General features: G+C 28.3%; 3 protein-coding genes across 3 annotated transcripts; 1 reads left to right on the top strand and 2 right to left on the bottom strand.

The window, feature by feature from the left end:
• Window positions 1-3,769: 3,769 nt before the first annotated feature.
• OCT59_001264 (uncharacterized protein) lies at window positions 3,770-5,414 on the top strand (the record flags this gene model as incomplete). Its single annotated transcript, XM_066139434.1, has 7 exons — window positions 3,770-3,979; window positions 4,052-4,281; window positions 4,369-4,421; window positions 4,490-4,701; window positions 4,789-4,966; window positions 5,060-5,146; window positions 5,224-5,414. The coding sequence occupies 7 exons, from the start codon at window positions 3,770-3,772 to the stop codon at window positions 5,313-5,315; spliced, it is 1,062 nt and encodes a 353-aa protein (XP_065988838.1). The 3' UTR covers window positions 5,316-5,414.
• A 3,229-nt stretch (window positions 5,415-8,643) lies between these two features.
• OCT59_001263 (uncharacterized protein) lies at window positions 8,644-9,187 on the bottom strand (the record flags this gene model as incomplete). Its single annotated transcript, XM_066139433.1, has 4 exons — window positions 8,644-8,717; window positions 8,794-8,856; window positions 8,924-9,005; window positions 9,095-9,187. The coding sequence occupies 4 exons, from the start codon at window positions 9,185-9,187 to the stop codon at window positions 8,644-8,646; spliced, it is 312 nt and encodes a 103-aa protein (XP_065988837.1).
• Window positions 9,188-10,962: 1,775 nt separating this feature from the next.
• On the bottom strand, window positions 10,963-11,253 carry OCT59_001262 (uncharacterized protein; the record flags this gene model as incomplete). The annotated part of the gene is made up of 2 exons (XM_066139432.1): window positions 10,963-11,166; window positions 11,251-11,253. The coding sequence occupies 2 exons, from the start codon at window positions 11,251-11,253 to the stop codon at window positions 10,963-10,965; spliced, it is 207 nt and encodes a 68-aa protein (XP_065988836.1).
• Between the last annotated feature and the right edge of the window lie 1,142 nt (window positions 11,254-12,395).

Raw genomic sequence — 12,395 nt, 5'->3', positions numbered from 1 at the left:
TTATCGTCGGGTTTGGTTAGGGATTAAAAATATTGTGCAAATATTTGGTTCTTCATTCAAATTTATTGTTATAAAATCATTTTTATCCTATTTATTTGTAATATAAAATTTTCTAGTTTACTTGTTATCAAATTGCTTAATAATTCGAGTCACTATTTATATCCTGTATCTTTTTTATGAATTACAAAAATAAAATTATAATTAATGTTTGCCTTAAAAGTTTAACAATAAAATAAATATGACTAATATTCGTACTTGTACACGGGTGTACAGTATCCGGTTTCCAAAAGGAAAAATTTCTTGCTGATCATTTAATACGAGATTTTCGTTTTTGAGAGATAACTTGCCATGAAAGTCAAGACTCAGGAACTAGTAATTTGGTACTTTAAAAAGTTCAAATGAAAATCTTATTAGGCAAAGTACACAATATTTATAACATCTTTAAAATTAATTTTATGCATTACAGTAGTTTGGTAGATGATCATCATTTATCCGGCAAAAGCGTCATTCTTGATATATAAAAATAAAATAACACCCCATTAACTTTAAATTTATATAATATTAATGCCTGAAACTCTATGTGATCACAAATTCTCGTAAGCATATGTATTGAATTTTCATTGCTAGCTTACATGTTATTAAAAAAATTGTAAAAAAAGAAAATTGAACTAAAATTGCAAAAAATTTATATTATTTTCGCATTTACTTACAATTGCTCATATTAGAAATGGTTAAATTTTATATCATTTAAAAGCTATTTCTTTAAAGAATTAGCATATAAATTTTTATATCTTTATCTTTTCTAGAAGATTAGAAATCAAAAAAATACTGACGTCAATTGTATTTCTCATTTTTTAATTTAACCATTTACAAAAAAAAAATTACTTTTTTAATTATTTAATTAATGGAGTTATATGAAAGCTAGTGATATAAAATTTTAAATGTGTTTTTAGTGTTCATTTTATCACATATTAAAATTTTGAGTAATATTAATATGTATGTTTTTGAGCAATTGAGCAAAATTAGGTGTCCGCTACTTTTGTCCAAGTAGTGTATGTATATCAAGAATCATAGGTACTGTTACGAAAATTATTTTTTATATTTTATTAGTATATTTTATTTTTATTAGTATATAGTTTTATTATATATATTGTGAAAAACAACGGAAATTGGAAGATTAGATAATAAGTGGCTGGATGATGATCTTAGTAGTACTTTGTACAAAGGACGATTTGTACTGCGGATTATTTGGCCAAAGGACAAGTTGAACTATAGATGAAAATGTACCAAATTTTGGAAGATATTTAAAGGAAAGAGGGATGACCGATTTTTGGAAGAGTAAGAAATTGTTAACGATTATTAGTATAAGAAAACCCCTTGTAAAGGAATAACGAATATTACAGAGCGCCGAGTGAAGCAGTAATATGGTCGATTCCTTGTTGATTGTTGCTAATTGTTTAATAAAGATACACAATTTCTTTCCGATTTCTAATCATTTATCGTTTATTATTGTTTAATTATATACAGTTTATTAATTTCCGATTTATTAATAAAACACGAATATTTTATTTAATGATTAATTTGTGATGATCATTTATTGATTGTTAGCCATTTTATTTACATATCTTTACATATCTTTATTGAATTTTGTCCTATACTTGCCTATAGAATTGATACCGATTTCTTACGATTTATTGCCGAATTTTGTAAATTATATTTTATTTCTGTTACTACCTGACGAATAGTCAGATAGTGTACAATCGATAGTAACAGTAACTATTTTTGCTTCGCACGTGACACTGGGCAACAGAAAAACTTTAAATAGCACTTCGGACTTAATAACGGATTCAGGTAGGGATGGCACGTAATTTAAAACAAGATGTTTTAAAACAATTTAAATCAGTTTTCTATTGTTTTAAAACTTTTTTTTTGTTTTAAAACATTGATCTGCAGCATCCCTTTTTTGTGTGCCAGGTTCGTGGCGCAGCCAGCAGATTGTGGTGCAACGAAAGAAAATTTTTTTTAATAACATATAACTTCAAAAATTACTAGATAGTTGTAATTTTGGCTGCAGTTTACTTAGAACGACAAAGGCGATTTTAAATATCATTATTGACTTATTTAACAAAAATTTTTCTTTCCCGAAATCCATTTTTGGAAACGATCGACAAAGACGGTAGAATCAATCATTTATATGTAAAGTCAAAATCGGCATTCATAACCTTCTTCCGAATCCTAATTAAACTTGCAGCGCGGGTGAAATTACATCTACAATATAAGTTTAAAAACTTTATGTCAAAGAAAAAAATCCTTAATGATGTTTTTTAAAAATTTTCTGCGCCACGAACCTGGCACCAAAAAAGGGGTGCTGATCTGCATGATTATTGCGTAATTATTTTTTAATGACCTTTTTTGTAGTATGTTTAAGCAACCTTTTTTTAAAATTATTCTCGTGGAAGACCATCATCAGAAGACGTCTGTAAGCACTTTGGAAAAGCTGCGAAAAACACCTCGTCAAATGTGTGTAATTATTGTGGAAATGACATTAGTTTTGATTTAATTGATCGATTAGAAGATTTAAAATTAATAAATATTATATAATTTTTTTTTTTTTAAGAGTTAGCGCACATTTTATTTAACGTAGAGGATCACTAGTATCACTAAGCTATTACAAATAAAATTCCCAACAAGGTCGGTCCGGCTATACTCTAAATATATATTATATAATAAAGTGCTTAAATTTTTATTGCAAATATGTATTACGTAATAAAGGCTAGTAAAGTGCTTAATGTTTTAAAACACGTTTAAAACATGTTTTAAAACGCCAAAATTGTTTTAAAACGTTTTTTGCCATCCGGTAATTTGATAAAGGGAAATCAAAGTTTAAAATTAATTTGAATAACCAATTAACTTTTTTAATTTTTTTAATCCTTTTTCACATGAATGTAAAACAGTAAATGAGAGAATTGTGTAATATCTCAATGTATCAATAGCGTAACTTTTGCATCACCTTTCATAATAATAGTCCGAAGTGTAACGAAGGACTAAATAATCATGTCGATTTTTGTAACATAAATAAATTATTGGTTATCATTTCAAAACAAAAATTCTTTATTTAAATATTTTTCATGCATTAAATTATTATATTTAGTCAACAAAGTTAAAAATCAACAAAGAAAAAGGTCAAACTATGCATATAATTCATAAATTGTTATTTATGGTAGCACCGGGGAAATTTTACAAAATTTCCCTAAATCATGCGTAACTATTGAAATTTTTTTTAAAAAAATGTTTTGACTCTATCATAAAGACGTGATATTTGCAGAAGCTCTATTTTCATGAGAACTTATGGAAGAACCTTAGCGTTATAATGTTATCGACAATTTCTAACTTGCGATGTTGTGATTTTTAATTTGAATCTATTTTTTCATAAAGAGAAATTAAATTTACAGCAAGTCTTTTTGTTTTGTGGTGTTTTAATTCGAATGATCATCATGGTTTAGAATCTTTGTAAATATAATACACTAAATACAAAGTGCGTTTCACCATGAACGACAGCTTAAAACAAGAATATTTTCCTTGTATTTAAAATATATATATATCCCCATGATAAAAAATTTAATCTCCTCGTCATCTCAATAATATTCAACTCGTTATTTTCTTAATAATTTTCATCACTTCGTTATCTTAATAATTTTCATCTCCTTGTTATCTTCTTAACAATTTTTATCTCCTTTTTATCTTCTTTTTTTTCCATCAGCTCCTAAAAATGAATTCACTAGTTGTTCTTTATAAAATACTTCGTAAATTTCATAGAGAATTAAAGCGGGTAGAAAAGTTTTTCTTGTATACATATATTATAGATATGGTCACATATTGTTTACTGTTCATTGGCACTTTAATCTTAACAGGAGATTTCGAAGTTAATTTAATACAATTTCCAATATTATTTTTTCCTGTATTATCAGGAATGATTATGGTAGTATAATGTTTATTTGAAGATTGTTTAATATATTTAATACTAGTTATTAATTTATTTTATTATTTGTAGTTCTATGGTAAGACCGTTTACCACGGATTAGCATTCCTTGGTGTACATTCGTTTCCTATCTTTGGAGGAATAGCTTATTTTTACACTCAATATTTTAATTGTAAAGACAATACTATCACATGTAACGCAAATAGTCCAATCTTTTATGCAGGTGTGGGTTTTTTAATTGCACTTGTAGTTATATTTCAATCGCTATATACATTATATGTGTATTTATTATGGAAGAAAAGGTAAATGATAACATCTTTTAATTATGTAACTAAAAAAATAATAATAATAATTTTAAAATTTTATTATTTATTTTTTTCTTATTTTAGTGTATGGCCTTTAGTATATGAATTTAAACATTCCAGACATGATGAAATTAAAGGTAAATAATCCGTTTATTCAGCATATATATATGTTTAGTTTCTAAGTTCTTCTTTTTCTTTTGCTTAGAAATGCATGCGATCTATGAAGTTCAATTCCCACTGTTCCATGCGCAGATAATGATAATTGGGCTATGGATAACTGCTTATTTAATAGGAATAATTGGTATAGACATAATGGCACTAGCAAAAAGACGAATTAGTATTCGAAGATTATTTTTCAATTATCAAGTGCCAATCAACGTAATATTTCTTTATTACTCGTTTTTTATGCTCAAAGGTGTAAGTACATTATTTTCTTTTTGTTCTGTAATATAATGTAATTATACTAAACAAATTTGCATTTATACATATACCAAATATATTTAGGTGAGGGATGAGAAGCACTACTTAATGTTTATTGTTTACATCGGAAACATTATTCAAGCCTTATTATTATATTTTGATTTGTCTAGTTACTGTAAACAATATGGTATATTGGCAAATTTAGATTCCGAGTTAAAATGCTATCAATATTCTATGCAACTTAATATGTTTCTTTCATATGGTAATTTCACATAATTTGTTGTTTCAAATTTGTAAATTAATATAAAAGTTATACTAATAATTCTTTTTTTAAAAAAATATATATATATAATAGCATGTTTATGCTGGGTTGTTTTAGCGCTATCAACATGGAACACCATTAGGTGTCATAAAAATTTCAATAGACATATGGCATTTTATAGTATGTAAATTTTATTCTTCATTCTCATTATTCATTTTTTCTCTTCAATACTAATAATTAATCAACTCTTTAAATAGTTCAATACGAGCCACCTCCTCCAGAATTTCAAGACGGGAGAAAATTAGTAATAAGAGAATCAATTGAGCCAACGCATCCACACATCGTATAAATAAACAATATTTCAAAGTCAAATTTTTTTAGAAGAAATGTACGAATATTCTAATAAATAACGTAAAAGTTTAATAAAAATAATTTTTCCCTCTAACAAATGAAATAGCTGAAGCAGTAAGTAATTATTTCCTAGTTCAAACAAATTAATTTTATTAATAATTGATAAGAGAAATAAATTTAATAAAAACTACTTTTTAAAAACATTAATTTGAAACGTATTGCGCTTAATAATTGATAAAATTCTAATTAAACTTTTTTTAAAAAAATTTTCTTTAATCCCTTTTAAAGAAATATGTTTATGTTTGAAACAGTAAAGGGTTAAATATCCGATTTTGAATATTGAGTTGACAAATTAAGAAATTTCATAGATTTTCATCATTGTTTCCAATTTTATTTTAGAGTATGTAACATTATAATGTAACATTATAATGTATTAAATTATTATGTTTAGACGCACTCATGCGGTCATGCCACAATTGCCACATGATAAACTTTTTTGACTGCGGTTTTTTTCGATTACGATAAATAAATCGTTTTTATAACTTAGAAATGCGATTCAACAAATCAAGGACAAATCGAGCCACGTTAACTATCGTGACCTAGTGTTATCAAGTTTGTTAAAATATTCGCTCGTTAGAGTATTATTATGTTATTTCTTTTATTAACTATTGTATTGGTCTATCTTCTGCAAGATTATGAAAGTTTTTTATAATATGTCTTGAAAACTTTGTTCACGGTCGTTGTGACTGATTTTGTGTAACAACCTTTTTATTAAAAATTTATTTATTTTGCATATGAAATGACATGAAATGACCGACTTTTACAAATAAAATAATATAAAGTATAATAGAGTTATAAAACTTAACATATATATTAATGTATTTTATTGATTTATTCATAATAAAGTTACATAATTAAGGAAATTATCTAAATGACGAAATGATGTCATTAGTAATCAGCTGCATTGTTTCCCAATCATTAAAAATATTTTGATCAACATAAAAAGTTGGTTCATCAAAATGCCAATAAACTGTCCTGCTCATTTTCAAAAGATATATCATCACCTGAATCATATTCCAGTTGAAGTAAAATTATATTTTCATATTATACAAGTGACATAGGATCATTTATTTCTAAATTTCTAAAAAAAAAGAAAAAATAACTGCATTAATAAGTCATCCTAACCCTAATCCTACATTTAACTCCTAGCAGACTTCCCTTATCTTAACCATAATTCTATGTTTATTCTTATTCTACGGCCTTACCCTAATCCTACCAAACTCAAAGCTTACCTAATTCTTCATGAACAGTGAAATTGTTGAAACGTGGTAAATAAAAGATAGGAAAGGATGAAATGAAAAGGTCTTCGGAGTTCGGACACAACTATAGGAAAGGAAAAATAAAAAATAAGAAATAAGAAAGAAAAAGAGTCGTGTGGGAAAAAGAATTAAACTTACTGATCATAATATATGTAAATCATGGGATACCAAGTAGCTTGTATTTCTTGTTCGAAATAATATAATAATTTTTTTTATTACTAATAATGACAAATAACTATTGTCACCACATTGTGCCAAATAATAAGTTTTTTTCAATAAAAATATAGAAGAAATTTATTGAAAATATTCTTGTTGTTCCTATTCACTTATGTGAAGTTGCTACGCAAAATACATAACCTAAAAAGGGAGTTTATTTTAGAAAATGAGATAGTTAAAAATAATTTGAAATATCTTTATTTAATTATAAGTCACCCTTTGTGGCTCCTGCCGAAGGTTGGTGTATGAAATTCAAGTCAAGCGCAATGCGCAATAAAAATCACGTGCAATCTGCGCAAAATAAATCCTGATTTGCGCATACATAACCCAAATACCTAATATCCCAATTCCAAAATCCCAATCCCACGTCAAAATAAGTATCTAATTTAATGCATAGGGTAATTGCGCCCAATAATTATATGCCGCCTCAAAATCAAATGAATATCTGATATAGCGCAATTTGCGCAAAAATTGCGGAATTTTTTAAAAATTAAGGTTGTGCAATGCGCAGATTTGAATCACATGCAATTTGCGGGAATCAAAAGTAAGTTACGCTTCGCAAATTCCGCAAATAGATTTCATACACTCACTCACTCACAGACAGACAGACAGACAGACAGACAGACACTCACTCACTTGCACCACCTGGCTCGCTGCGTGTGTGAAGTTGAGTTTTGTTCTAGTGGTAATTAAGTGAGCGGAGGCGCCTATTTAAACATAATACAATTATTATCATTTACGGAATGTAGTGATAACAAATGCAGTTTAAAATCTTACCAAAGATATCGTACGTGCGCAACGTGCATATATATAACAGAGATTATAAATAACGTTATATATTAGTTATGTACAGTATATTAATCATATTATTCAATCATATCAAATTAACTTACATATTTGCGTTTTCGTCATATAAAACGTGATTATGGGTTGGTCGAGATGTCCCCAGTAGTCCAGCATGACTTATGACTTAATAAATCTAAGGATTTAAGTCATTAAAAAATGCTACAAATTTATATCAATGTAAATTTAATTACTTGCACCGACCTACCAGTATTTTCTCTTTTTATTGGAAAAAACCCTCTTCTGTACCACAAAAATGGGATAGTAGGTCTATACTTAGCATCAAGAACTTAACACGCGGCTATAGTAAAAACAAATTAATTCTCATTAGATTCGTCGTAATTAAAATTAACGAAATGCACGAATAAATAAATCTAAGAATAATATAGAATAAATACCTACCATCTCGGTAAAATATTCTTCTATGCTTTCTCCCACAAGTCTGATAAAATGTTTTCAACAATTCTTTAACTATATTGTCAAATCCAATATTATTCCGTAACGCCTGATTTGAACTCTAACGCTGCATAACGTGATGCTCTAGAGCTCAAAGAGCAACAGAAGACGGATGATTGCTGCCGCCTGAAGAAATGCAAAAATAATATATTAAAGATAATTATTAATCTATGTAAAAATAAATTCATGTGAAAAAAAAAATAGTTTACCGGGATCAGAATGTGATATGTCTGCGCTATCAAAATAGTAGGCTCTTCTATTACAAACGGAAGATGATCAGGAATGAGGATGAATTCATTCATTCAAGTTTGACGTTCATCTTTAGGCAGACATTAGCACAACATTGTTTTTTTTTGGTTTATCCATATGTTCACTTTACACTGTGTTGCAACACCAATAATTGTATCACCAACACGCTTAATTTTAGCATATAAATCTTGGAAGAACACAAAAAATAAGCTGAGGTATAGCTTTTTGCTATATTACCAGCAGCTATTTTAATGGTTCCTCAACATTTTTCCTATAGGAATTTGCACGTAATATGGGAGGTTTCTTATTGGGATATTCTGTTGAAGATTGATGATAAAATAATATTAGAAGCTTGGATGATTCATAAAAAATAGGTTTATATTATCAACTTACCAGTATATTGACATGTATTAACAAATTCTTTCATGAATGTATTAATAGTATGGTCAGGTAAATCTTCATCATTTAAAAAGTCCAAAAACTGACCGTGAACCAAAAGTGGCAACTCGTAAACTTCATACACCATCTTTTGGCTGGAACTGATGCTCCTTTGATGATTGATAGTACTGAATTAATTGTTGGAGTGGGAAAAATCCTGCGTCCACCTGTAATATTAAATTCGCGTTATTGAAGGTATAACAATAATCAAAGTGTAGTTTATTCCTATGATGCAAAAATCATATTCCAAACCTACCACAGCCATATTGATACTTATTCCGAATTGTTGGAGGTGTTCATTGCCTCGATAATTGTGCTCGAAGGAACAATGCGAACGTGCAAAACGCATCATTGGAATTGATTCTCTTTTGAAGATATTGACTTCTATCCTGCTTTGACAAGTGCCAAATTTGAAGAATCGAATCAAGATTTATTTTCAAGATGGTAAAATCTACAAACAAGTCCACGAAATCATTTTAGTTGGTAGATATCTGAATTCTTTAACGGCAAAGAATTAAATAAATCTATAATTCTGATGAAGCAGCTGCTTATGGTGCTGTAATACAAGCTGCTATTTTATTTCATAACAATAATAATTCTGAAAAAAATTCAATTTAATGTTACTTTGATGTTGCTGTTTTTTCTCTTGGTATCGAAATTTGTGATATCAAAATTACATAATAATTTCAATGTATGAAGGTAAATTCGGAATGGCACCAAATATAGCTTGTCCCAAATGTGTTCCTCCATGACAATATCTCTAGCTTTTTTTATCCTAATTCTAGCTCTTCAAGGTGGATGCGCTCTACCCAAGAGTTCACTTTTAAATTCGAGACCGGCTTCCTATAAAATAAACACATTCTGACGTTTCGGCGGACGGTCTAACTTCCATTTGTTCTTTTCAGATTGAGCAATAACCATATTCTTTTCTGCTTTCTTTTCTCACTAGTAACAAATCATTGTTGTGAACTTTCGTTTTTGTAAAATCACAATAAATAACTTTCTCTATTTGGTTGGATAATATTAAAAGCTTCCTAATGATTTGGATAAGTTCCAAGAGTTTTGAATTTTCGTTCAAGAGGTTGAAAGAATATGCCTTCCACTCCTTCTGAATTTAATGGTTCGAGTTGTTCAGATATTTCCGGTCATTTTGGTTTATTTGTTTATGGAGAAGCTTTTAGAAACTTGATAACATCCTTCTTTTAAAGAAGGATTTAGCATTTTCCATGGTTTATGATTATATGGCAATTATAAGAGTGATGGTGGATCTGCTAATATATTATTTGAGACGGATGATAGCATTATTGTACGTACTTCATGCTGAACCCATTAATCAAGGTACGCTCTTAAATTTAAATAATAATTAGTATAACATTCTTATAATATGATAATTACAAAATAAAAGCCAAATAAATACCTACCATTATCACCGGTTATTAGAATGATTAATTAATTCCTATTTAATACAACCCACATACAAACTTTATTGTATTTGATCATTTGAAATAAATTTTTGCGCGATTTGAAGCATGCCAGATTATTATTGAGATTCATCATTATTGCTAAATTTTGTTTGCCATCGAAGCCTCATCATTATCCGATTACCCAACAAATCAATAGATTGAATTATACTAATATATTCTGCTAATTCACAAACCACCAGCGAATTTAATTGTAATTTTTCCAATGAACCAGTTACTAAAGTTATAAGTGCTACCTCTTCAACTCATTTAACCTCTGGTCTAACAACTACACGTAAAAGAATCAAGAGAGGTCCGCTAAAGAATATACTGAAAGTCTAAGTGAAATATTAAATAATCTCCGATGTTATTTTTCTGTCAAGATAAAAGAAAAACATTACACCACATAATAATCCTCGTTACACACCAAACGCTCTTGATCCCAACTTCATCAATAAGGAATTTAACGTCCCTGTAACCAAAAATCCTCTGAATGGTTGAAAATTATTAATATAGATCAATATAATTCACTAAATATAATAACATATCTTGTCACACAGGTTTTTTCTCAATTATAATATACCACTTCATAAGTAAAAGCCTATTGTGAATATTATCCACATAATGCACACTTTATTTTCTCCAGATTTTGACTTCGCTGAGATCATCCATATGCTTCCCAATAAATCATAAACTCTTCTGCAGTAAAATCAGGATACTTTCTGGTTAATGTGTTGATATGAAGTGTTCCTGCTGCGTCTCCAGAATTCTCTCGCGTTACTCGCACGCCATAAATGTAATAGTGTCTCACCACTCGGAATCGTAAAATTGGGAGTAATAGTTTAATCAAATAACTATCATCATTTTGCTTATTAAAACAAATATATTAATATAAATAAATCAAATAATATTTAAATATTATAATTCTAAATTAAAATAATTAAATAATTACCATTATAAAGATAAATAAGGAGACTTTCAATACTTAGTTGTAATTCTTTTTTATGATTTAAAAAGTACTTGAATTTGATGAAAAAGTTCTATACGCTGCAACAAGGAAAACTAGAATATTGAACTGATGTTGTGCGTCAAATGTTAAGGGATGAACACCTGTTAGGATCCTGAACAACGTATAATTTGATTAAGCATAAAAGTGAATATTCAGATTAACTTTCATGCATTGAAGCAGTATCTGTTGCTGTAATTGGATTCAACAATAGTACTATCCGATCCAAATGATAGATCTAATTTGAGCTGTGGAGTAAGTTTAAAGTGTAATTTAGTAATTAGAGTAATCATTACTGGCGGAAGATCCTTAAAAATAATCCATAAATAATACACTTAAATTTACTAAAAAATTAACTTACTTGTAAATACAAAACGGTGCCTCAAATAATAAAATATACATCCCTAGTCAACTTGATGTTCTCAAACATTTTCTTCTAGCCATATTCTCGATTAAATAGTAGCTCCCAATTGGATTTGCGATAACGCATATAAATAAAGAGCAATTATAATGATTTAGAAAGTACTTGAACACTACAACAAGGAAAACTAGAATATTGAACTAATGTTGTGCGCCAAATGTTGAGGGATGAGCACCTATTAAGATCCTGAACACGTACAATTTGATTAAGCGTAAAAGTGAATATTCAAATCAACTTTCATGCATTGAAGCAATATTTGTTGCCATGATTGGAATTTAACAATAGTAATATCTGATTCAAATGATAGATGATTTAGTTCGAGTTGTGGAGTAATTTCTATAATGTTTAAAATGTAATTTAGCAATTAGAGCAATCAATACTGGAGGAAGATCTTTAAAAATAATTCATAAATAATACATTTAAATTTATTGAAAATTTTAACTTACTTGTAAATACAAAACGGTGCCCCAAATCATAAAATATACATCCCTAATCGACTTGATATTCTCAAACATCATATTCTCGATTAAATAGTAGTCTCCCATTGGGATTTACGATAACGCATATAAATAGGAGTAATTATAATGATTTAAAAAGCACTTAAATGCTGCAACAAGAAAAACTAGAATATTGAACCAATATTGTGCGCCAAATGTTACACCTGTTAGTA

The sequence above is a fragment of the Rhizophagus irregularis genome, chromosome 1, assembly GCF_026210795.1.
Source record: "Rhizophagus irregularis chromosome 1, complete sequence".
In the NCBI taxonomy this organism is placed as follows: domain Eukaryota; kingdom Fungi; phylum Glomeromycota; class Glomeromycetes; order Glomerales; family Glomeraceae; genus Rhizophagus; species Rhizophagus irregularis.
Note: the sequence above shows the minus strand (reverse complement) of the source record. Positions and strands in the feature narration are given on the sequence as shown.